Below are 27,077 nucleotides of genomic sequence, written 5' to 3'. Positions count from 1 at the left end.
CAATAACATGGCTGTTCTCCCCCATCCTTGTACCTTCAATACAAGAGTGTGTAGCTGCTCCCTTTCCCAGAACAGGGCAAGATTGCACTGAAGTGCAAGGTAAAAGCCAGCAAACACTGAGCCACTGGTCCAGAATTCTCATTTACTCTCCCCTAGACCAGGAGAAGGCAGGGGGATGGCACCTACTCTGACCCCATCTCTGCTTCAAACCACTCCTGACTTTCATGCCAACTCAGCAATCTGGATGTTTTGAAGGTTTTGAAGGTTTACGGAGGGGTAAACCCTGCCCCCCCGACTTCTCTTTGAAGTTTTTGCTCTCTTGTCTGCTTTTCCCTTTTTATACCCCATCTCCCCTCCAATTTCTGCACTGTAACAACCTCCCAGCAGAGATGTGGGCTGCTGCTTAGAAAGCAAGTTGGAACAGGGTGGATCACCCATTCTCAGAGAGCACTTACACATGCCTGCCATCCCATCCTAGCAGCCCTGTCCTGTTTGCAACCTTGCGTAAATCTAAGCACATGCAAAAGTAGGAGCGCAGGAGGTGGGAAGGGAACTCAGCACCTCAGCGCTGCAGACCCTGCCCAGGTTTTAGTTCCTCCCTTCTGTCTGGGCTCACTGAGCCCTGCAGGCTGTGCACATAATGAGGCCACCCTTAAATGAGGATTCAACCACAAGAGCAGGAAAAGGCTTCCTCCACTAAGAGCTGCAGTTCGAGGTACTCCCTCCTCCCCTACCCTCCCCTCCAAAAAAATTAACATCTTTTAGAAAACACAATTTAACAAAACCAAAAAGGACAAACCCTGGGGATACTAAAGAGTTCTCACGGTGAATTTTATTTTGTAAGCAACAATATAAACATGTGAATAAAACAGGAATCATTTGCAGGGCTGGCCTTTGATCCAGAGTACCCTGGATCTAGCAACCCTTCCCGAGCAGACGAGGGCAAGCCTTTACCTGCAACTCCAGAGGCTGGCCAGGATGCAGTCCACCAAGACCTTTGTCATGGAAAGACCAATGCTTGAGTATTTGCTATTACCAAGCGTATGTGCAATCTTGGAATGTACCTCCCACCTTCCCCACCCCAGGATTAAAAAAAAATAAAAATCATACAGCTGCAAACCAGTAAAAAAAAATTGCTTCCAGCTTATTGAGACTGAAATGGCCTGTTGGACTATAAACTGAAATATCATTCTGGAGATAACCAACTGGTCGTGACACAAAGTACTGTATTTACAACTCAAAAATATAACTGTTATAGACTTTAATTTATAGCAAATTTAATACATTAGTGTTTACAAAATAAATTCTGGACTCAACTGAAACAGCGTGCTGCTTAGCAAGTTCTTTTTCCTTCCTCTCACTTTAACTGAAGAGACCAGCAAGCTTAAGAGCTTCTTCTGTGACCCACACACAACTTTTGATGGCGTCAGATGTTGGAGAAAACGAATGTTTCCTGCATCTCTAAAGGTTTGCTGCTTGGTACCTTCTATTGCTCAAGTTGTACAGTTCAAACCTAAAACTGTCCTTTAATAAATTCCATACACGTCTCAGGAAAACTACTCAGGTACTAACCAGGGCACTGGTTAATGTTACAAACTGAAGAAACATCCGTGCTACTAACTCACACAACAGGAAAGAGGAAATATAACTACACATTCAATCTCTTATGCCTAAACAGCAAAGCTGCAAACTCCATTGCTTAAAGTAAGATACTTCAGTAAGTGAAACAGTACCATACAGTTCAAGAAACATTTTTTTTTAAAAAAAAAAACAAACATTTTAATAGTATAAAAAGTTGTTTTACTGGTGTTTCTACTATAAAGCTTTGTTCCACAAATCAAGTGATAAAATAATTAGATATGTTTACAGTGATAAGAGACTGCAGTGTAGACATTTCAGCTCACATCTTGCTGAGCGTCTCAGTACAACAGAGACTGACTGATTTGTTAATACACACCTAGGACATGGAGCAAACTGCAAACATGAAGTGCACACCTGAATAGGGGAGTTTACTCTCTGACATGGTAACTCACTTTCTCCAGCTCTCCCTTTCCCCTCCAGAACACGATGTAAGCACAAACTGGTTTTGGAAATGGAGGCATATATCTGTCCTGACTGCAGAGCAGCACAGAGGAAAGATGGATGCACACAAACACACCATGGTAAATTCCAAAGTTATATGCCAACTACTCCTCCTTAGATAAAATGACATCTTCAAAATGAACATGTACAAAAAATTAAAAAATGTCAAATAAATAAAGAATACAGATGTTAATTAATCACATACATAAAGAAACGTATTGGCATACTGTATGCAGTGTACAGTATATTCATAGAATCATGTGGGCTGGACAGCACTTAGTAAGGAGTTATGTCCTGAAGACAACTCCTTTCTCTCCTCCAAAATATCTTATGGTTTCTGGATATCAAGTGCAACCTTTTACACCGATGCATAAATCCTGCACCATATCTCATGTCACCTGGGATGTCTTTTTTTTTTTTTTTTTAAGATCCACAGGGAAGTCCAAGAAGTTATAATAGTCTGAATGACAATTTTTGCAGCCCTGTCCATACTACTTGGTCTCTTGAGTTTCCTACCAAATGAAATTTAGTAATTGTATGGTACATCAATCCCCAGTTTTTCCCTAAGAAATGGGAGCCAATCATATGGACTCTTCCATCCTCTAACTGGCATTTCCCACACTCCTGAGCTGTGTGTAGGTATTATGCTGTGAGTGTGTTACACAAAGGCTGCTGGAACCATTGGAAGTGATGTAGAGATAGTTAAGTGTCAAGAACATCTGCTATGATACAGAATCAGGGTCTAGGTCTATCAAATGCTATATCCACATAACATTTTAAACCATGAAAATATTGTATGCATTTTTCTTTTTCTACAAATATTGTTGCAAACTTGCTGTTAATTGTGTCACGAGGTTTGCATTCCTAATTCTCCAATGACTTTTAATTCAAATGTTTAACAACCATATCTACGCTAGGTACACTGAAAGTAGACATTGAAATTTCAAGTAAAATGAACTGTAGCCACATCTACTGGACTCAATACACGTCCCGACATCTAGATTTACTTTGATAAGTTATACAAATACATAATACATTCTTAAATAATGAAGACTCACAATATTAATTTGTGAATCTTCCCACGTTATAAAACCACTTTTACAGGAATGTTTATCCACCTGTATTACTGTTTTAGTTGCAGTGTCTCTTGCTTTCCTGTTTCCACGGATTACTGTACCAGTTCTTAGGCTTTGGCTATTGAAATCTCTTATTTGAATGAGGCAACACTGGTTATTAAGGCTGGTTTTTTTTCTCTTGTGAAGTTTCATTCTTTACTATGACACTGTTTTCCAGAGCAGAATGACTATCTTGTGTCTTCAGGTTCTGTTTTTATGACCTTCCTTTCAATATTGTTAAAAGCTGAATGAGGAAAATCCTTTAATATACCAAGGCCTTCTGCATTGAGAAAAGAAAGAAAGAAAGATGTTAAAACACTGTTTGGAAACAAATATATTTTGTTCTTAAATCAACAAAAAGGTCCAAGAACCACATGAATACCAACAGTTGAAGCAATAAATTCTGCCTCCTCCTCCTGGTCTTTAACCCAGCTGGGTAAGAACCACCTCAGTTACACTGCAGTGATGACAGAGGAAGCATCACAGATTGACTTCAACCCCTCTGGTAGCAGGGGCTAATGGAGATGCACTCTACACTTGCGTTTTGAGAGGGAAGGGGTAAAAATCCCCTACTAGAGATTTCACAAAAGGAATTAGCACTGCGATGGGGACCATCTGCAAAAGAGGTGAGCCAAGATTGCAGTATCCCAAAGTGAAAAAGACAGGATTCCGCCTGGTCTTCAAAACTACTTTTGCATCTTGTCTTTCAAATAACCTCTTTCCCACTGCATCTTTCAAACTCAGGTGGAATTTTATTATTGCTCCTGAAGTTGCAGGAGTCTCAAGAACTCCTAGCTTTATCTCAATGCACTGAGATTAAACTGAAACCACCCTCAGAGATTTCATAAAGGTTTCTTGCTCTCTTCTATCAAACTTAAAGTGGGTTTCTCCCAATGCCAGAGGTAAATGACAGGACTGGCAGTGAGCAGAGGTCAGTAATGAGAAACCCAGATGGAAAAGACTTACTGCATAACATGCAGTTCAGAGCAGAGAAACAGTGCTAAGTCCTTATAAATCAGAATAAAGACATCTTCTTTATAAAAAGCCTGATTCTATTATACAGAATGAAGCCATGTCATAATCATGTTGCTATGACTGTGATGGAGTTTAAGTATTTAATAGCAGTAATTTGGGTCAATACCAAGGACAGACAAATGCCAGGACTTGGTTATCTGATTCCAGCTAATGCATCCCCTAAACTTTTTTCCCAAATAATATTCAATCTGACTCCAGATTAGCAAGTAACACTCCTCTTGGAGTTTTCTCCAAAGTCTTAATGGCATGGTTACACACAATATATGCCAGCCTGTCTCCCTGGCTGCTTCTCTCAGAGACATCACAGAAAATAAGAAATGGTGGGTAATTTCTCAGGGGCAGCACTAACCCGAGGACTGTGACTTTGCCTCAGCACTGGGGTAAAGCCGGATCAAATCACTGCACAGAGATTTCCCAACGTGCTGCTCTCCATCAAGTGAAATGTGCTGCATCTGTCTGCTTGGCAGGTTGGACATCCGGAGGTTCAGTGGTCTTTCACCTGCAAGTTGTTCACAGTGAAAGAAAATCAGTATTAAAAAACTGATAGAGTCTTAAACACATGTTAGCTCTATCAGCAAAAACGCATCCTAGATTCCAGCTGCTCAGGGAAGTTTTCTAGCAAAACAAAGCTCACATAAATATATTGCTTTGCAGACTACTTCATAGGCACTGCTAGGAAGGGACACTCAGCCAGACCAAAAAAAAAAAAAAAAAGTTTTAAAAAATCCTTTATTCTGCTCAAAAATCCTCTTGAGATACAAAAATTTTCCTCTGCTACTGCACAATCCCTCTGAGATCCTAGAAATTTCCAGTTCCTCTGCACAATGGCTAAATGACATTAAGCTTGCTGGGTCAAGGAAAGCTGGATCCATACGCTTATTCTTCATGATTATTTCTGTACTTCACTGCTTCACCAATTCACACAAATGAAAATCTGTTTTTTAACACTTACTTATATTGATTCCCTTAGTTGTCCCTCTACTACTTCTTTTCAACCCTCTTTAAAAAAACAGCATTTAAAAAACAGACACAAGAACTTCTGGTTGTATTTCTTGATTATAACATTTTGTCTCATTTCACAACGGCAAAAAAGTGATCTAAACAGAAATGCTCAAGCAAAACAAACACTCCTAAAAGTAATTCAAGCCAAGGAATAGCCAATTGGTAAATCAAAGGGAACCATAGAACTGTAAGCTTCTTGAAGAATAACAAGCCACTAAGAACATCATTAGAACATACTTAGTGCTAAGTAATTTACATAGCCAGCTCCTCAGGTTTTGTTCCTAGACTGCACAAACAGGTAAACAAAAAGGGGTACCAACTATATTACCTCTTTATTTTCAATGTCTCCAAACAAGAACACAAATGAAACGCAACACTCTGCTCTGTTTTCAAAACTGAGGATAAAGCTAGAGCAAAGTCCCGCTCTCAGTAACAGCAGTGCACCCAACCTCCTGCCCTCCCCACGTTATCCCTCGGGAAAGCAGTTTGCCCAGATGCACAACAGGAACAGAACAGAACCTGACTGTGCATCTGATTGCATTATTTACACAGTAAGCACTTCAGGGCAGAAAGAGATCTTGTCTTGTCCATTCAGTGCTCAGGGTTCTGTATGAGATAAACACCACCACTGACAGAGATTGCATAACATCAAACATCTCTGCTGGCAGCACCGCCGTGCCTGGGAGCTACCATACCTTGTCCATCAGCATTATCTAACGACATGCCATTGGGGCTGTGCTCTTCAGAGTTCTGCCTGTAACACCCTGTGGAAAGACGTCTCTCTAACGCTGCCTGGTTGCAAAGAAACTCCATCTGTTTTGCCATCACCTTTTCCGACTGCAATTGAAACAAAAAAAGATTTCTCTCTATATACATTCATAGAGCAAGTCAAAACACAGGGGGAAAAACAGGATCAGATGAAAAGACTAACAGCCTAGATAGTGGTTTTTATTGACTCATATGTACAGATGTGTGTTTTACGGTTTCTTCAAAACTATGAAGCAAACAAAATATTTTTGCACCCATAGAGATTTTCATAATGTACATCTGAGTCACTCAAGAATACTTAAAATGCAAGCTGTTGTAGTTCATCTACCCAGAAATGCAACATTAAATTCTGTTCTTCAAAAACACACAAAAATCACTTCCTGCACTTTAGGACTGCAGGTTACGTGAAGAGAATCTCAAGAAAAGCAAAAAAGAATGTCTTAATTATCCAGTTAGCTCTGTTCAAATATATGCCTTCACAAAGTATTCCAGAAAGTATTCCAAGAGCAATGGCAACATCTGCTAAAAACTTATGCCAAGACTTCACCAGACATCTTGGAATCTTTATTTTAGGAAACAGCACTACACAAGCTTAAAAATCTGCCATTCTGAAAGTGTAGGATGACAGTATGTTTGTGGGGGATAAAGGTGTGAAATGTCTGTCTAGAAGAAGAACAAGACCTATACACCTCTAGAGAGTGGAGCTAAACAATCCAGTGCAACGTGGGAGGAAATGGCGTCTGAATGTTTGTCATTGACTTTAATGCCAAGAGAATTCTAACTTTCACTATAATCTTGTTCTTGAGAGAATGTAAATAAGCATCTTGCAAAAATAAGACGAAAATCACAAGTCAAGGAAGTTGATTTAGAAGAGCTACAATGAACATAAGAACAGAAAGTACACGAACTTAACACGTACAATTGACAAGAAAAATTAATTTCTCTTTCAGGTAATGCTGTAATTGTTTCAACTGCTACAGAGGTCTATTCATTGCAGAGCATTTCACTTTTCATGGGAGATGCTGGAAGTCCTGACTTCCCACAAAAGACTGCTTGCTCAGCATAGTTCAGTAATTTGAACATACACAATGACAGCCTAACAGACCAGCAAAACCTGGGCTTCTCCAGCACCATGGTGAGCCTGACAGCAGGGCAATGGCATGGACAGTATTTACATCATCTGGCTCAGAGCTCATCAGGGTCTGCAGAAGAACACTGATAGCTCCAGACCTGTCTTGGGAGGAAGGTAAAAAGTATTTTCAAACAGTTTACTTACAAGTGTGCTTTAACTTTGCTATTCTATCACTCCTGTTACCAACTTTTGAACTACACAGTAATTTTTAAAAAGAATAAAACATTCTCATTCATGCCATCTTTGTTGTTTGCTTGGGATAAAACCAGAATTTTAAACTTCAATTATGCTTCTGATCACCACAGAAAAACCTGTAGAGTTGTAGATACCTTCAAGCTTGAATTAAATCTCTAGTCCATTGTTATGTGGCAGTGACTAACAAAAACTTTAAAGCATATACAAAACAAGCTCGTGTAATTATTCTCTGACATCAGAACATGTGGCATAACTGCACTTGATATATCACAGATTTGTATGACCAAGTACTACTTTGCAAGAGAAGAAGATAAATGATAGCGTAACACATCCATTCTCAGAAAACAGGAAGGTAACTCCTAAATGTAATCTTACGTGCAAATTTGGTGATTACATTTGCCCAAAATTAGCTATACAAAACAAATTTGTTGCAACTTAGCATGAAATCCCTCCTTGGCAAGAACTGGCAGTAGGAGATGGGTATTTTGCCTCGAGGCTGGGATACACTACAGAAAAGACAAAGAAAAAATTGGCAACCTGTCTTCATTTATACAAAGCTTTCTGTCTACTCAAGAACTTCCACCAGGCTAGGTGCTGTTTAGAAAGCCAATTTATCCTCTCAGATCCAGAGGTTCACTTATTTGCTAAACACATTGGCCTTTCTTCTTGTAAGACATGTCAGAAGAGAGGACTCCAAGATCGCCTACTCTATTCCTCTCGACTCAGTAACTTGAGCTTTCCATTTATAGCGGGTAACGCAAGCAACACAGCACAGACTGTACCAATACTACCCTACTTGCTCCCAACAGGCAACCACAGATTTTCAAGCCTACTATGCTACATCTTATCTCCTTGGAACTAACAAGGGCAAAGCTGTAGTACTGTGACAGAACAGTTTTGGGAGGTAAACCCAAATTAAGAGTGATGCAATCACAGCTAAGCTAGGTAGCCTTTTAAAACTGAGGGGAATTAATTTAGTCATCAAAACAACAACATCAAAAGCAATGTACAAAGACATGGCCTGTATTATTCACAATGTAGTGTAGTTGGTTTACCTGGGAATTAAGAGCTGTTGGGTCTTCACTCTTTCCTTTAGCCAAAGCAAGTGACATTTTGTCTTGCTGATAGAGCGTCTGGACTGTGTCCTGGAAATCAGGATAACCGTCCTATTGAGCAGAAAAAGAAACCAAACCATGAGGGACATATTACTATTTTTTCTTTACCTTCTCTGTACACTTAGAAGAAAAAAACCCAAAACCTAAAAATCACATTCCTGAACTTCTGTGAAAATTCTGGACTGCCATTTACTTGTTTGTACTATCCACTTCATTTAAGTTTGTGCATAAAACACACACAGCCCCTCCACAGCAACTGCTATATACCTAATATGGCACAGAAAATCTCATCTCTCTCAGTTTCAGGTGAATCCAGACTACCCTTGTTACTCACATTAAACATTCAGCCTTGACAGGCAGATTTAGGCCTATAGTTTCTGTCACTTTTCAGAAATCAAATTTATATGTAGTCAACCTACTACCTTGTGTTCTAACCTTGTGAAACTGAGAAAAGCCTCCTGAAATTCAACATATTTCACACAGAACCTACACTTGAAGTATCACAGAATGAAGTATCACCATTTCAGAAGTACAGTGGAAAATTTACAGACTATGAGAAACCATGATTCAATAATTCTTCCAGTCTGAAATTCTTATGACATGCAAATCTCTTCTGCAGCTTGCATATGTATCAATAAAGCAAATAAAGTTCCTGTGAAAGCCTGCCAGACTTCATTAAAATAATCATTGAAGCAAAGGTTCAAGATGAGGGGTTTATCCAGCTTGATATAAAAGGAAAGCTCATGTGCACTAGAGGAACATCCAGAAATGTTTACAAAAGCACAGTATAGGTAACTCTGTTAAAATGTGAAAGGAAGCTAGAGATCTTAAAACAGACTCAAACCTGAGAACAATGACATCTGTCACTGAGACCTCGGCCTCAAAATACACTAAATTGGATATATTTGCCCTGTAGATTCCAAACACACGTACATGTCAATAATTACATTTTTGACAATAGATGGACAAAAGGGTTACAGCCCAAGAAAAATAGATATGATCTTTCAGAAAAAATACAGGGAAGGACTATGAGGCTCCCTTCACTGGCAGGCTGCCCATTGACCTGCAGAGCAGGGGTCTGACCCAAGGCAGATGGCCAGGACCTCAGTGCAATGCAATGTAAAGTGTAATGCCATTAAACCTATTATTTATGCTCAGGAAAACACCTTAAAATCTGTCAGAATGCTGCATATTGCTTTTAAACATCCAACATACTCCCTCACAGAACAAATAAACACAATATGCAAAAATGCTATGCAAAAACTTCATAGCCAGGTTAACTGCCACAAAGCCTCTAGCCTAAGCTAGAAACAAAGGCTTTGCAGCACATTTCCATGAGCACTGACCTCTTCTATAGTTAAGACCTGCATCTGTTTGGGAGAGGAGAATGATTGTGTGTAGGAAGATGAGAAGCTGAACACACAAAACGCTCTCACTCAGGATCCTGTTTTTGCAATAGAGCAGGTAACACAGTTCTTCACAACAGATTTGTGATCACCTGCCTATACCAAACTGAAGGCTGTTTCCCAAAGGTGGCTCTGGCCTGTTGCTGTGTCAGTCTCCCCTCAGCCAGGCAGATAACTCCTGGAGGATGACAGGTTCTGGATCACCTTCCCAGAGCCCTTCCCACTGCTGCCTGTCCCCAGTGCCCCGTGGGATGAGGAGCATGCTGGACCAAGCACCAGCCTGCTCTGCCCCATGGTTGCCTGGAGGTCCTCCTGCATGCACTGCAACATTTTTGTTTTGCCATGCTGCTGCTTAGTTGTTTTCCAAGCGGTTTTGTGCAGCAGATGTTCCCAGTCCCACATGTGCTTTTTCGCTTCCTCTAATGACATTTTTCCTATGAAAACAGTACCTTCTACTGCTTTTGCTGTTTTTGTGAAAAAAACAAATCCCACACTTTGGTTTTCTTTTCAGCCTTTTCAGAAATAGTGGAGGTGGGGCTTTTCTCTCCTCTTCCTCCACCCATACTGGCACCAAGGGAAGATGCTTCCTTGCAGCCTCCACTCAGGTCTCTCTGCCTGTGCCCCCCAACTCCCACTGAGCTTTGGGAAATGAGTTTTTGAAAGCTCTTCCCACCCCTCTTGTTCAGATGAATGGAGACACAGACATACACAATAATTTCTTTAGATGACAGACAGCAAGAATATTTTTAAAAACTCTCCTTTTTTCCTCTCTTGGCTGTTCACACAGACTTCTGAAGGGGAACTTTGTCAACCCCAATAGTGATGAGGAGCCCCTTCCTTCACTTCTGCCTGACGCACCTGTGACTTATTTTGCTTTCTAAGCTGGTGCCACAACAGCTCACTGCTTTGAGTGGTGCCGGTACTGAGTCACGGAAGATGACAAAATAAGGGGTGCCCCTGCCACACAACATCTAAGCAGGATTGATCCTTGCTCTGCAGGAGGATGTGCCATTTCCACCCCTATCCTCCTGTCCTGCTCTTTGTTCAGAACGGATTTAGGAACTACAACCCCTTTTTTATAATCTGCTCCCAAATACCAATTCACTCCACTCCTTTTTTCACTCCCTCCACACCTTTAGTCTGTCATTTGCCTGGATTTTTTTTCCCCCTTCTCCTCTTTACACTTCACTCCCACAGCTCACCCACCCACTCAACGAATAAGAGGGGGAGAGCTCACAGGGGAAGAGAAAGGCTTTTACAGGTAATTTGATGTAATTCATGGCACATTGTTTCTTTGTAATGCTTGTGCAAGTTTCATATTCATGAAAAGGATAAATTTACAATGTGGCTGCACATTGACAATTCTGCAGCCTGCACACACAGCTCTGCTGGCTCTGCTCAAGGATGACCTTCAGAGCCTCTCTGGAGGCTTTTTTAAGTGTTATTATATTTCAGGAAATTAACTCATCTTTTTTTTAAGTAATCTTTTACACTATGCAAACAGGCTGTGAAGTCTTTCCAAATTGAAGCCCTAGTAATTTTAGGCCACGCTTCACAGAGACATTAATGACTAATAGTTAAAGGAATGGTGAATCAAAATACAGAGTTCAGCCTTAAAACAGAAAGGCAAAATGACTCTTCTCAAAAAAAAAATTACAAAAAAAAACCCAGAAAAGAGCTAGTTATAACACCAAAAAACATACCCCATGTTCAGGTCCTTTCTGTATTTTCATGACAGTGAGCAAAGAGATCCACAATGAAGCATTACAACTCCAAAAACAGTGTGAGGAATTCTTACCCAGAACAGAAGGAAAAATCTGCATTTGCTACCATTTTCCTTTTTACTTTCACCTTTCTAAAAAAAACCAAACCAAAACATAACCAAAAAAATCCCTGAACATATTACTAAAAAAAGGACTTTTTATATTTTTTTTAAAAAATGCAAGAACCAGGAACCCAAAACAGCAGTGATCTACTGTGTCATATTGCATCTTTTTTACATTTCACTGAAGTAAAGCCCACAATTTACAGTGTACCTTTTTGTGAGGAAAAAAAGACATTTCTACCGATAACAATATGGTTAATTTCAAAATTAATAATGCTATGCTATCAGATTAAAGATTTAATTCAATTTAATTTTCAATTTCTTATTTTGGAAGAATGACCTATTTCTGAAATAGTCATTTGTACAATTAGGACATGAAATTTTCACAAGCATTTTAAAATGTAACTGGTAATTTTGGATAAAACAAGAACCAAGTAAATATCCTTTCCCAGAATTATTGAACTATAAAGGATATAAAAGAAGCAGGCCTTCCAGACTCTTAGGATTTTTCCATGCAGAAAATAGGAGAATACACATCCCCTAAGGCTGTCCAGATTTCCTGCTCTCTAGAAAACCTTGAGTTTCTGCTTGTATTTTTCAGGGTTTTAATATTACGCTTTCTTTCAATGAAGATCCTGTAAGAAACAGCACTCCCTTGCAAGTGTGTCATTTTAGACACTTGCTCATCATCAATTATTACTGAATGAAGGAAAAGCTTTCTAATGCTGAAATCTAAGTCCTTGAATACTACTTCAAGCAGAGGAGTGGCAGCTCCCCACCAGCTCTTACAAATTAGGGCTGGACTGAACAAAAGAGAGGAGACTCAAGCAACCATCCTGCAACATGGTGGTCAAGGCTGATAAAGGTGAAGCTGGATAAAATAATTTAATTGCACATGTATATTTTGCACTATGTAAAACTACAACTGTATATGGACTGATGGAAATTAATAAATAAGACTAACTCCTCTATACCTGTTCAAAACTGCCTTTTCAAAACTAACTGCTCTCACCAGGGTTTGTCTCACAGGAAAAGCCTTTGTACTGGTAGAAACACTGTAGTACTGAAAAAAAATATTAAAGCCTTACTTCATACAGTGCATCATTTATCACAGAATGCATTGCATATGAGAAACACATTTCAGAATGTGTTGCATTTTTCCTCTACGGTTAGAGAATACATCACCTATCTGTGTCACATACAAATCTAGCCCAGGTCTAGCTCATATTCTAACACACATTTAACTTACACCTTTTTGAGTAGACACTACAATAAAAAACACCCACAATGCTAAGGATAAATTAGATACCCACATAACAGTGAAACAGTAATTTGTTTAAAATACAAATTATAAAGAAAGATCTGCTATTCTTATGAGGTATATAGGTATATATATTTTTTGTTTTTGTTGTCGCTGTTGTTGTTATAAGTAACTTTAAGAAGGCCTCAAATTTACCTTCCAACAGTGGTAACTGAAGAAAAAGGTAAACTACATACATGCTGCTCCTGCACTCTTAACAAGAAATTCCCAGCATCTCCCTAAGCAACATCTTGTGCAAGTCTATGCATTAGCCATGTATACATGCATTTGACACAAAACTCATTACAAAAAGCTGTAATTTATTATCTACAGGCACAACCTTTTGTGTTGAGATATACAGCTTTTAATTAGTTTTTGACTTTTCAGTATGATCCATGTCCTGATTTATGGCACACTCAGAGATGGCTAATATTCTGCCACCAGTCCTTATCCAGAACTCTGTATTTCGGACATGATCAACAGCTGACTCCAGTGAATTAGGCAAATCCCACCTCATGCTGACTGAAAAGCAGCAGGCCTTATGGGAAGACATTTCCTACAGTGCTTGAGCTTATTTCTACCACAGGAAGTCAGTCAGTCCCATTCCTCCCCTCCTACTCACTCTGAGTGCAAAACACTGAGAGTATCTTTACCATTAAACAAATCCTACTCTTTACCCCTGCTCCTACAGGTTTCTCTATCAAGCACTTGCATTTACAGAGACAGTGGTGATGTTTCCCCACCCTCTCCCTCTCATACCCATCAACTGTCTATCAAATGTTTTTCTGACAAATTTCCTTAAGACAGATCCCTTCAAAACAAAACTGAATTTTAGCACACACAGGTCAAAATACAGGAGTCACATTACTGTACCTCTATCTTGATTCTCTTTGGTGACAGCTCATCCCTTTCTCCACATTTAGATCTACAAGAGAAGACACATATACAATCAGCAAACAGCACATTAACCCCAATCACCAATAATAATGAAAGGAGTCATGGAAAAAAAACAGCTCAGGGAAGAACACTGAGATGCACAAAAAAAAAAGCCTCCATTTCACTTTGACATGGCAGTGAAAGTCATTCATGTATAGAGGAACACAGCACTTTGTGCTGTTTTCAGAAGCATCAAGAGATTCATGGATTTTTCCTTCCAAAGAGTAAGGCAAGCACAGAGCATTAGAAATGCCCTTGGTGTTGCTTATCCAGGATGGATGTATATTTACATGAATCCCTGTGGAAGAAAGGGGAGCAAAGGAAAATTTTCTAGAAGGGTAGCAAAATGAATTTTGAAAGGATATTACATTACAGGAAAGGGAATCAGCATTTAAAAAATCTAAGGAATGTATCAAGATATTCAATCATACTTACTTATGCTAAGGTTTTAATTGTATTTAAAAGCTGTTAAGCCTTTGTCACCATTTCATGACAGCAGTTCATTTGACAGAACGGTAACAACTGAAATTAGAACTCAGCTTCAATTCCTTTAAAGGAAGCTTGTAAGCCACTCCCTGTGACCTTATCTTTTTGGCTAACAAACCAAATCTGTATATGGAAAAAAGGAAATTGATGCATTGAGCATCTCTGGCTTCTCTGCCAATTTACATTAACCTCAAAACACACTAATTCCTCATATGCTTGAAATACCAGCCTCTCAGATGCCTCTTAATATGCACTATCCTCAAAATACTTGGAAAAATAGAGAGCAAATAAAAAGGTAATTCAAGACAGCCGAATCTTATCAGTTTATAAGCTTCAGGACTCAAATAGCCTGTCCCTCCTTTCCTCAGAAGAGCACTTTGCTAAATGAAGACCAAGAACAAGGTGCCTCTAGTGCTTCAGAAGAAATGCTATTAGCTTGCTTAGTTCCCTGCAAGTAAAGACCCTCTGAGCCAACGAAAGCCTTACTTGGTGGTCCTGTAGGTGTACTTGTAGGTGACCTCCCGAGAGATTTGCCGGGCCAGTGCAAAGAGCTCATCCCTCCTGGTCAGCAAGGCGTTATCTTTCACACACAGCTGGGCAGCTGCTTCGTTAACTGTTAGCTGCAAAGCAAACACACAGGCACTCAGGATTTTCATACTTTCACCTGCTGTGCTTGTAAAAGCACCTCTTCTGAAATAATAAAGAATTTTGATCGTAAGTAAAATTACCTGTAATTGTACATTAAACCCTGGAGGGTTTCTTCAGTTTATTTATACCCCTTACTAAACCAGGTAACCTCTTTGGGAAGAGGAAAAATATGAATGTAGTTGGTGCATAAAGTAAAACATTATTGTAAGACTGTCTCAATGTGCACTGCTTTTGCTTCATCCCAGCACTAATTAAATCTCAGTATAAAACAGGAGCTCTGAACGTTCACAGTGTTTGGCTCCCAAAGCCTGGCTTACAGGGAATACTATTTTTATAAATGCAATATGCCCAGGACTTGGGGGAAAAAAAAAAAACACAACCACCCTGACAGTGTGGGTACAGATGGCTTTCCCTTGTGAATACAGAATAAATTCTGTAGAAGGTGATGGTTTAAGAAACGATTAAACTTTTTTTAGCTGTGTTTCTCACCCTCGTGTTTGTGAAGACTATCTTCAGACATGAATCAAATGTAACTTGTTTCAAGGATGTTTTCCTAAGCCTGCCAGGACACATTTCTAGTACCTCTGCTGCTGGCAAGATTCATTGGGGAGGGGGGGAGGGGAGGAAAAGCCTGAAATTGAGACTCAAAATGGTTTTGCAATGCTCTTCAGAAGCCTATAGGAATTTGTGATACTGTCATGAATTATATCAGCTTAAAAATACTGCTGTCTGAGAAGCCTATGCTCAGCAGTATGGACAAAACAACATTATTAATGCCAAGAGAGACACAAGTTGAGATCGTGGACAGGTTATTCCAAGCTCCTTCCACAGCAAGCAGGGCTTGAAGAGGCCTTCTCACTTTTTCCTCGGCTGAAGAACAGCCAGAACATGTAATGAGGCATAACAGCAAGAGGCCAAGGTAAAAAACACCTGTAGTATTCTCAAGTGCCCACAACTCTTTCTACTCTTTTACTTTTAGAAATTAAGCTGCTTTGAACAGGCTTGGCTTCTGGCAAAGGAACACAGCTGCTTTGGAGCTACTGTCAACAGTATATTGTGTATCTGTCCCAGGCTGGTGAATAGTCCAGAGCAGCTTGGTTTCCACAGCACAGTCAGCACACCCATGATGGATGGAGACGTGCCATCCCCAGCCCTGCACCTGGCAGCACCGGAGCAGCCGCACAGGCAGCACAGCACACGTGTGACCTCAGACACCAAACCCGCTGCTCCCACAGACCAGCAGGTCTGCACCTACAGGGTGTCCCTTGGGAGAGGGCCAAGAGCTCTCCCCTTCACCCTGCTGGCTGCCACACTGCAGGGTCACCTGGGAATTAAGCCAGAGGCCAGCAGCTCACCCCAATCGCTGCACACTCCATCCCTGAAGGATGGAAGCTGTCACAGGATATGAACAACACACAGCCACGCTGTCCTTTGCCACGGGGCTTGGTGGCATCCGAACTAGGAAAAATTTATTTTACCCAACGTGGTATCTGTTCTCCAGGAAGGTTGAGAAAACAAAAAACATGTATTAAGAAGAGCGAGATTCTTCTCTCAGCAGCCTGTGCAGTATTTCTAGTAAAACCTCACATAGAACTGCTGCTCCTAATATTTCAGAAGCAATTTTTCCTGTGTTTAGCCTAAAAGCCTCTGATCTCAGTAGGGCACTTCCTATGGTATCTAAATGTTAATCAGAGCAAAACTTGTTTTTAACAGGTGAACTAGATATGCTGCCTGAGCCTTTAGTGTCTGTACAGACAAAAACCCCAAATCTCACAGAGATCAGATGTGCAAGGGCATTAACAGGTTACTATGTTCCTACAATACAAGGTACTAAAAAAACAATTACCCCTTAGACAGGTGCAGCTGTTCCATAATGTCTGTCTTTCCAGAAAAAAACACAATGGAGAAAAAGATACAATATAAGATTAATACAACACCGATTAAAATAATTACCATCTAAAGCAGGCATTAATTTCTGTAACACTGATAGCTATTACTTTGCCAAGGATGAATAATACAGCTAATGCTTACAAAATAATTTGAGATATTTTTTATCCCACCAAGTGCTGAAAGGTTGCAAAGAGCTGAAATGACTGAAAATGCTTTGGGTAGTTGTAGGCAAATGCTGTTTATCCTAATATGTGAGAAAAGCCAAATGTTTATTTGCTTGTTTTTCCTAGTTTCTCTTTCAGGTCACATTCAGACTTACTGAATTGAAGTGCATCATGGCTTTCTGCCTTTTCAGGAGGCATAATACTGCAGATACAAAGCATTGCCTGCCTAAAAATAAAGAATCTGTTTGCTGGAAGCCTTAAGGATATGGAGCAGCACAGAACCATACAGGAGAGGGATGGGTATATTTCCATCTGATGGGGTTCACAGACTCTTCCACTAGAAACCACATAATTAAATACCAAGCCCTACTGTTTTGGTGAGTCAGCAAAAGAAAAGGAAGAAACCAAGCTAGACAAAATTCATTGCTTATTTTTCTAATTCCACTGGATTTTTTCCCCGTTTTATAGATACTGAGACAAAGACTGAAATATTAAAATTACAAACTTGACTCAAACTTGCAGGGGTCACCAAGTTCAGGGGCATGCCTTGTACTCATCCCTCCTCCAGTCCATCTTTAAACATTAAGTGCTCTCTGTGTTTGAAAAGCTGTGTAATACTGAAACAATGGGATGGATTAAGGACAGCATGTTTATTAGTTTTGGAACGTCTTTGAAAGATTTTATGTCAGATTAATGCTTTATGCAAATACTCCTACCAGGAGCACACACTTCCAAACCAGCCCAGTGTCTGCAGCTCTCACAGGCCTCTAATGGCTGCTCCAGCGCCAAGACACTTCAGTGCTCAAACTGAAACAAAATATTCTCACTAATTTGCCACTAATAATTCTACCACATTTGATCTTAATTTGCGTCCAACTCCTCTCTGCTTGAGGAGCCACAGATACCCTAATCTGTATGTTAAAAAGCTAACCATTACTTAAACTTTCTCAATTCACAGTGAAGTTTATTCAGCTGTTCCTTGCCAGCTGCAAGGAGAAACCTTGAACTGTGAGGCAGAATGACAGTATTAACATGTGCAGAAAAACAGTCTCTGGACCTGCAGAAACTTACCTCCCTGGCTGTTTAAGGTACTTCCTTCTGAGCAGCAAATTCCTTAAGCCATCAGAACCAAAACCACACTGAGGCTCAGTTTACAAAAGGCAAACTCTGGTTTAGCAGATTTTAAACAAAAAAAAATTGGTCTCATTGCTGCTATTTATTTTCTGCCTTAAACAGAAAATGAAGACAAAACTGTCCAAGGCAAAACTTTGTGAAATCCAGCCTCTTTAAGCCAACAGTAAACTAATTACAAGCAAATTCTTCTTGCTTGCATGTGTGCAGTTCCCATCAAGTTCAGTGAGGCCCCACATGCGTGAGGCATAAGTCAACCACAGACTCCTTTGATCTTGTGCCCTTAATCACAACAGCGATAGAAATATTTCCTAAAGCCAAACCATGCTCTCATTCCATTTTTAAACGTGGTTTTACAATGATGTAGTAAAGATCTGTAGTGCAATACTAAAAGAAATTAACAAGGCAGAGCAGTTGTCCTTTCTTCCAGTTCACTGCTATCCCGCTCCTTCAATTACTACCCCAGGGTTCATTCCCCCAGTTTTGCACAGCCACTCCTGAGCCTACACAAAAGGTGCCCCTGGAGCCCACCTTCCAGTACACTGCTGGATGCCAGAAAATTATCCCACAAGTAGTCTGCCCAGATTTCAGAGCATTTTCTGCAGTTGCTACCCCAGAGAGAGGCTGTGAAAGCACACAGCCGCACATTGTTGTACACCTCAACTGCCTCCATCCTCAGGTGAGGAGAACCCCCTTTCTCTGAATCCTGAATCTGCAGCCATGTATACAGGGCATCTACACAATTTATCCTTTCAAATCCTGCCTCCATCTCATACACAACTTGTTCTTTTATGAGGGAGACTTCCACAAGGTCAGGGGAGTAAGATGAGATCTCGTCTTGTACAGTGGATGAATTCATAGATTACAGTGTTTGACATAAAGCCACAGAGCACGTAAGTGTAAGCTGTACAGCTAGAACTGTGTGGTAGGAATGTGGCTGACTACTGTGGAAGTGTCTCCCCAGTCTGCAGTAAAAGCCCTTGTCAAGTCACTGCTGGTGATGTGCAGTTGCCTTATAAATGCAAATATGTAAACAAAAATGTAAAGAAATACGCCTTGTTTCCTTCTGCCCTTCTACTCAGAAACATAAAGAGAACTCAGTCTTATGCTATGGATCACACACCTACAAAACTTCTTGAAGTGAAAAAAGGCTAAAGCCAGTACAGTTTTTTTGGCACTCCTGTAACATAAACACTGCCTTTCCTTTTGGGAGCTAAGCCTTACATGCCAAATTTTAAATCCAACTGAAATTTTGCAATCACTGTTAACTGTGAAAATGCTGATGCAGCATTCGTATCAACAGTGTTTTGGCAGCGCTCTGAATTAATGTTTGTTCTCCTCCTGTACAGCATTTTGGCACTAGGAAACGACTCCCCACACAGACACACCTATTGCATTACAACACATGTACTGTGAACCTCAGGAATGCCACAAGAGGAGCAAGGGAGGCCCACCTGAACTTTCAAAGACAAGAGGGAGAAGATGCTACTCAGGAATTAAACAAACATTCAGATTACAACCACCCATCAATACTGGAGACATCCTTTCCTTTCCTCCTCACGCAGTCTGCACATCACTTGACAGGCTTAAGGCCACTATGCCCAAAAAGCCCCACAGGTTGTATAATTGAGCTTCATCTCAATTCAAACAAAAAAATAAAAAAATCCATGCCACTGGGTTTAGGGACCTCATTGACAGAATCCTTTTCATCTCAAGTGCACAAGCTACAGAGTAGAGTCTTGAGGTGAGGGAAGACAGCAGAGGGTAATAATCACATCAGACACAAGGAATTTTAGTTACTGATCTTACAAACAAGTCTACTCTCAAAGCTGCAAGAAAATACCATACAGACCATTTTTAAGAATGTACCAAATCCTTAGAATCCCCAAGGCCAAGCTCAGGGCAATACTGGTTGCTATTTTGGTGCCAAACTCTCTAAATCTTCTGTCAGGCCACAGCAGTGACCTAGCAGTCTGATCTCACCAAATCACCATGTGTGCACACACACACACCCACCCACAAAAAGAGACCTGTGCTGCACCTGAGATTTCCATGTCAGGCCAGGCCTGCTTACAGCACTCAGTGCACAACTTTCAGACACACAACTCTCATCACTCAGCAAGAAGGGCCCATACAAGAATGTACCCTGGAAACACATCTTGTCACAGGTGTAGGAATAGGAGAGGAAGCCCAGTTCCACTCAAGTTGTTTTACCTCGTGGAGGGTGAGATGCTTGCCATCCTTTCTTTTCGAGTCAAATCTGCCATATATTGCACTGTACTTCCTGATCTCCTCCTCTTTGTGAGGGTCATCGTCACTCATCTCAAAGATGTGACCAATCATCTTTGCCAGTTTCTTATTTGTTTTCAGTAACTCCTTGACTTCACTGGAGTCACTTTTGGGCAGGGAGGGAACCATACGTTCTACACATTCAGCAACTGACAGAGCAGCAGCAGCATCCAGGGTCTCGCTGTTTTCCTTTGGTGAGGCTGGAGAGCCAAGGTCAGCTGGGGAAAGGCTGTGCTCACTCTCTGTGGTGTGGTGTCCTTGCCAGAGTCTGGGCTCGCTGCTGCTCTGCAGTGATAAGCTCCCCACATCAGATTTGCTCGTGCCCACGCTCTGCACGCACGTCGTGGCAGCACATTTCGGAATCTTCAGGTGAGGCTCTCTGGTGCTGCTGTTCCTCTCGTAACTGCTGCAGGATATCCCCAGCCACGCAGGAGATCCTTCTGGCAGCTTGTATATTGGAATGCTGCTGACTGGTAAGGAGGTGAGAGGCTGGTTAAAAAGGCCAGGGTTTGTGACCCAGTCCCTCAAAGCCTTCTGCAGCCGTCGGACATGAAGTGGCTTGCTAGCCATGCCTACAAGAGCCATTATCTCCAAAAACTCCTCTTCACCTGCTTCACAGAGCTGCTGGACATCATCACCACCCTGCTGAATGAAGGCATCGAAGTAGAATAAGAGATTTGCTTTCTGTAGTATTCGATACAGCTGCAATTCTCCAAGGGTTCTGGGTAGAGCTGACGCCATCACGGATGACAGAACCTGCAAACAGTAAGAACAAAGAGAAGATGAGCACCAAGGCACCAACATCCAGATGTACCGTCCCGCCGCCCATCTCTCCACAAGGCTGTCAACTCAAGAGGACAGCATCTCCTTCTCTCATTACAAGAAAACCCACAGAAATGAATAAGGGCAAAAGCTGTATTTTTTGACTTGTTAACTTAATGGAAACATTTTTGAAAGAAACCAAATCAGCAGATAGTTGTGATGCACCTGCAAAAAAGATGATTCAAACACGAAGCCAACTTGTTTTCAACATTCCTATTTCATGTTTGTTCCCAAGAATGTCAGGCAATATCGCTCACAGCGATATTCTACTCGATTCTCTTTTATATCTTAAGATCAAAATTATCACAAAACACATTCTGAAGAATTACACAATACTCAATTCCCTGAAGAAAAAAAATCTCATCAATTTCAATTCTTTTTAATTGTTGCATCATTTTTCCCCCATAGAAAGTGTGGAGGATTGTAAAAGGAAAACAAAGAAGAAAAGTGCTTCACAGAACCCCAGCGGATCAATGAAGCTGGGTCAGTAAGACAGTCTTAAAGAACCAAGTATTTCTACAGTTTTACCTGTTTCACATAAAAAGGATCTAATGCCTCTGCTGATCTTAATTCTGGCAACAGCTGCAGACAAAGCTAAAATACTGACGGATTCCAACACATACAGTTTAAAAACCCTAGTTTAAATTCACCTGCCCATTTCATTTGCTAACAAGGCTGCCTGTCATTGACACTTGAGACACGAAATACCACTCAGCAATACAGCAATTGTGCTTAAAGGCTCCCAACAGACAGATTGCTGAGGTGTTCAGCCCTTACAGTGCCGGGAAAAAAAAATGTGCACAAGTTTCAACTTCATAAACCCCTTATCCAGTTATAGCACAACTAATAAACTCCTCAGAGAATTCTAAGATCTCACACACACACCTCTTCACTCTGTGGTGGCTTTCACAGGAACAAGCAGATAATTTCCAGTATTACTGTACTACACTAAACCACCAATCAATAAAGTCTAAAGCATGTAATTTATAGCTGGTTGAGAAAGTAACAGAACTAAAACATTGAGCGGGTCTGCTAATATTGCTCTGGCTCTACTATCACACTGGACTTGAAAAAACACACAGTAGTAACCTAAAAAACAACACCTACAGAAAGATTTGCACATACTAGGGAAAAAGTATTTTAATACTGTGCAACTCCCCTTCCTCCAAAACTGCAATGCAAGCAAGTATGTTTGCTATGGGGCATTGCGAGATTGGTTATCAAAAATAAAAGTAGAGGGAAATTATTTTTACAGTATGTGCTTTTGCACAGTGTAAAAGATGAAAAATATTGTAAAAAATGTTTTGGGTATTTTTGTGGTTCTTTCACAATATAAGCCTTTTCTTCAGCAAGTCAAACATACAGATAAAACCAATAAAGCCCAACTTCTATTCAGAAGGCATCTGGAAGACTGGGCTTTTGCTGCAGAATTCTGATTTAACTCTACTAGAGAAAATAAAATCAGGAAGCCAACAGAAACTTCCCAGAAATGTATGTGGCAGCAACAGGATACTGCCAGTCAGTCTCTTCAGGAAAAAGAAATGAAGCCCAGGGGAAAAAAAAATACTCAAAACATACAAAACCCCAAACCACCAGCTGAACATTTCATTCCTGATATGTGTGCCAGTAAGTGTAAAGCAGAAGGGGCAGAAATAGCAGTTTAGATTCAAGCAGCTACCTCAAGGAGCTGCTGGTGAGCTTAAGAGCTAATAAACTACACACTTTGGAACTCAGGGTGAAACTGTAAATATTTAAGAGCTACATATTTTAGAAATACAGGTTGGCTTTAAGAAAGAATAGTTAACTGCTGAACATCAACCAAGTACTGTCTACACTCAAACAAACAAGAAGAAACAAGGAAAATGAGGAAAATCACTTAAAGGTAACCTTTTATAGAGCACGGAATTCACTGTTTTAAGAGATGTCATTAATTCACTGAATTTCTTAGAAAAATCCTCCCATTCTGGACAAACTTGGTCAAGACAAACAAAATTAACAGCTTATGGTTTAGTGGCATTCCAGTAAACTGTTCCTACCCTCCCATTTCAAGTGATGCTGACTTTTCACCATCAATACTACAAATTAACTTCTATAACTTAAAAGAAGCCCCATTTCCTCTGAAAGTTATTCATCTTAGCACAAAATCTACATAAATCTACATAAATGGACTTTGTGCAGAGCGCTAAATTGAATCTTGGGAGGACAGTGGCAGTAAAATTACACACAGCTCCAGGCAAGCTATGGAACTGAACTCATTTTTCCAGCCCACAGGCTGGAAGAGCACCACCAGTCCACGAGCAGCCTTTACCTAGAGGCTTCTAATCAACAAATCTCCTCATGACAGATAAAACTGGGTTAATATGTACTATGGAGGCATCAGCAGCAAGTCCACGGTTCAGACTGCTTTGAGATTTGCATTTAAAGCAAGGCTGAAATCCCTTTGTTTCGTACTTTAAAGACCCATTCTGTTTTTCTAATTCAGTACAGTAACTCCTGAGAGGGCTGAGCAATTTTTCCACGTACAACAGCTACTGATTTCTGCAGAGAAGGCATTTTCGAACACTCATCCTTTTAACCTCTTTTCTCCTTGCATTAAACAGAGTTCCTCCAGCACTCACCTCAACGCCATCCCAAGTTATTTCTAAACTGTAACAAGGGGAAGGCTCCCTCCCCTTTCCGAGAAGGCCTCTCCCAGCTAGGCTGCTTCTCCTGACACGAGCGCTCCGGTCCCTGGTTCGGCCCCGCTCCCAGCCTACAAAGCCCGGGAAGCAGCTATGCTAGTCCACCTGCAGGAGTAAGACGAGGCTTAGGAAGAGGACAAGCAACAAGCAAGGACTGCTGAGAAAGCAGCACAGCAGTGCCTGAACCCGAGGAGACTGTTAACCCAAAGGACACCTGGCGCTGCTGCTGCTGGCTCTGCTCACCCGGCTGGCTACGCAAAGCCTTAGCACACCCACTCAAGTCTCAGCGCCCCACATCTTTCAGGTGACCTTTAAGCTGTATCTAAGAGACCTGAAATACTGCTTTCCACCACTGTTCTCATTTCTTAGTGCACTAGGGACTGTGCTTCTGGGGCAAAGGGTGAGCATGAGAAGAGGTTACACAATGAGGAGACAGAGGGAGAGCTCACAGCCAGGACACTTGTGTCTGCTCCTCAGCAGGAAGAGCATCTCGGATAAAGACCCTGGGGCACCATGTGTGATCCTCCTCTTCTGCAGCCTGCTCGATAAATCTTAGGCTGTCTAATCTGTGATCCCAAACCAACCTGGTTCAGGAGTAACAGCTTGGTCATGTCCTCTGGCAAATCCTAAGAAGCCAGCCAGAATGATCTGCTGCCTCAGGAGTGAGCAGGTACATCTAACACGACTGCAAACCCTTCTTCCAGCAAGAGGCAGGAATGCAAAGCTGGCACGGGGAGGTCTAAAGGAATAAGTGAACACAGCCACAGCACTTCAGCCACTACTTCTCCCTCTTCTTTGCTTGCTGTCCATACCAGTGAGAAGTGTCAGAACACACAGAGAAGAGCAGCCATCTCTTACGTTTTTCACATATAGAACAAAGAAGCCAGAAAACTCCCCACAGCAGACCAAGCTGTTTAAAATAAACACAAGGCTGCATACAGTTATAGCCACGGGAGAACCAGGAAATCACAAGTTAGATTTTCACTCAGCCTTTGCAACCCACAACCATGCATTCTGATTTTCCACATTACCTCATTCACATCCACAGCCCATCACCCCACATGCCATGCCCTCCTCTCCAAACGCTGGCTGTCACCTTAACTCTGACCACAAACATAACTCCTGGGAAAAAGGAAAACAAAAACCACAGAGACACCACAGAGCGCTCTTAAATATTTGTAAACAGCTAGCGAAGGAATCACAACCTATTCCTGCTCCCTCTATCAAGACAGCGGGGCAGCGGCAGCCCCGCTCAGCATCTTTGACCACGGAAAAACAGCGGCTCCTTCCCCGCCGTGCCCGCTCCGAGCCGCACACTTCCCGGAGGTGGCAGGAGGATGCCCGGCTGAAGTAGGCAGGTGGTGGATGTGGGTGAAGCACCGGGAGAAGGAAAACTCGAGAGCTTGTGAGATGTACGCATGGTACAAGGGTTTCCTGAGCAGCTTTCCTGCTTTTTAAGGCTGCACGGGAAGTAAAAGCAACCGAGCAACTCTAACCGATTGTAGAGATTTTATTTCAGGTGAATTCTAATTGAGCTGTCACCAATTAAATTACGAATACAAGGAGAAAGTGTGAAACATCACATCTCTGTATTTTAGGCAAAAGTGATTATTTCATAATGTATCTTGATCACTTTGGGCGTTTTGAAAAGTCTCTGAAGACAAACTGGGTTTGGGTTTGAGAGCTGGCTGCTTTGCATATTCATTACATTTCTGCAGCGTTTCCAAAGGACTTTTAGCAGGAGGAGAAAATTACATGTAGCTGCAGAAGAGAGACTTCGCAAATTAAATAGTCTTGTCTAGCTCTGAGATGTGCCAAAATACAGCCGATGAGTGAGCTCCGCGTTTACGTACAAACCCGTACCTCGCCTCAACTAATGAGAAACTTGAAACGTGCAAAAACACCCTCGCGTAAGGACGAGACGAGCGCACAAATACCTCCAGAGCAGGGTCCCGCACCGCGGGATGGAGCTCCCGGGAAGGAAACCCACCCGGCGGGCACGGACGGGCAGCTGCGGTCCCCACACAAAGTTCGCGGCCGCCGAGCCCGGTGACAGGAACCTTCCCGGGGCGTCTTCTCCGTCGGGGCTGCCCCGCGGGGCGCCGCCGCGCCCGCACAGCCCCTCCCGTCCGCGCCGGGGAGAGGCACGGCCCCGCAGAGCCCGGGGGGCGGCCGGAGCCCCGCCGTCCCTGCCCGGGACCCCGCCGGGGCGCCGCCTCCGCCCGGCCCGGCCGCGCCGTCCCGCCCGCCGCCCCCGCCCCGCGGCGCACACGGCGGGGACGCTTCTGCACTTTCCTCCCACTCCCCCGTCCCCCCCCGCGCCGGATTTCTCCGGGAATCACCCACGCACGACCCGCCCGCTCCTTCCGGCCGTGCCCCGCGGCGCCGGGGCCGCGCTGCCCGCGCCCCCCGGCCGCCCCGCACGTACTCTGCAGTTGGCCGCCGCCGCCGCCGGCTGCCCGGGGCTCCCCTCGGTGCCGTCCCGGGGCCGCAGACTCAGCCCCGCCGAAGTTCCTGCCCGCGCCCCCCCCGCCCAGGCTCCTCCTTTCCCATCGACGGGGCGGGTGGGCGAGCCTGTCCCCGCCACCGCCTCGCTGCCGCCGCCGCCGCCGCCGCCGGGGGGGCGCGCGGCCGCCCCGCCGCACCTCGCCTCGTCGCGGCCGCGCCTTCGCCGTGCGCGGGGGCCGAGCGGGCGGCGGGGAGGGAAGGAAGGAGGGGAGGGGAGGGAAGGGAGGAGAGGGGAGGGGAGGAGGGGAAGGGAGGGAGCGGCCCCCGCCCCCCCGCTCGCCGCCCCCTCCCGCGCGGTCACATGGGGAGAGCCCGCGCGCGCTCCGCCGCCCGCCCACGCGCGGCCGCCGCGTGACGCAGCGCCCGGCGGGGGCGGCACCGGCAGCGGCAGCGCCCCCCCCGCGGCCGGACCGCGCCGGGGCCGCGACCCCGCCGCGCCGCCCCCGCGGGAATTGCGCGGCTGCCGCGTGCCCGGCCTCGGGAAAACAGCCCGGGAACCGCGCGGAGCGACCCTGCCGGGGCGGCCCAGGGGGCAGAAAGGGCCGGC

The 27,077-nt window shown here is 42.9% G+C and overlaps 1 protein-coding gene across 3 annotated transcripts; it reads right to left on the bottom strand.

Annotated features, from left to right (window-relative positions):
• Positions 1–814: 814 nt before the first annotated feature.
• NAB1 (NGFI-A binding protein 1) lies at positions 815–26,760 on the bottom strand. 3 transcript variants are annotated; one of them, XM_053982739.1, is made up of 8 exons: positions 26,668–26,760; positions 20,445–21,275; positions 14,884–15,017; positions 13,849–13,900; positions 8,385–8,495; positions 5,930–6,071; positions 4,582–4,731; positions 815–3,477 (listed from the first exon to the last, which is right to left on the bottom strand). In XM_053982739.1, the coding sequence occupies exons 2-8, from the start codon at positions 21,258–21,260 to the stop codon at positions 3,386–3,388; spliced, it is 1,497 nt and encodes a 498-aa protein (XP_053838714.1). In that variant the 5' UTR covers positions 21,261–21,275; positions 26,668–26,760; the 3' UTR covers positions 815–3,385. The 3 variants fall into 3 exon arrangements, with proteins under 3 accessions (XP_053838714.1, XP_053838712.1, XP_053838713.1); XM_053982737.1 differs by lacking the exon at positions 26,668–26,760 and adding an exon at positions 26,451–26,642; XM_053982738.1 differs by lacking the exon at positions 26,668–26,760 and adding an exon at positions 25,960–26,123.
• Between the last annotated feature and the right edge of the window lie 317 nt (positions 26,761–27,077).

The sequence above is a fragment of the Vidua macroura genome, chromosome 7, assembly GCF_024509145.1.
Source record: "Vidua macroura isolate BioBank_ID:100142 chromosome 7, ASM2450914v1, whole genome shotgun sequence".
NCBI lineage: Eukaryota > Metazoa > Chordata > Aves > Passeriformes > Viduidae > Vidua > Vidua macroura.
This window is presented reverse-complemented; position numbering and strand designations above follow the sequence as displayed.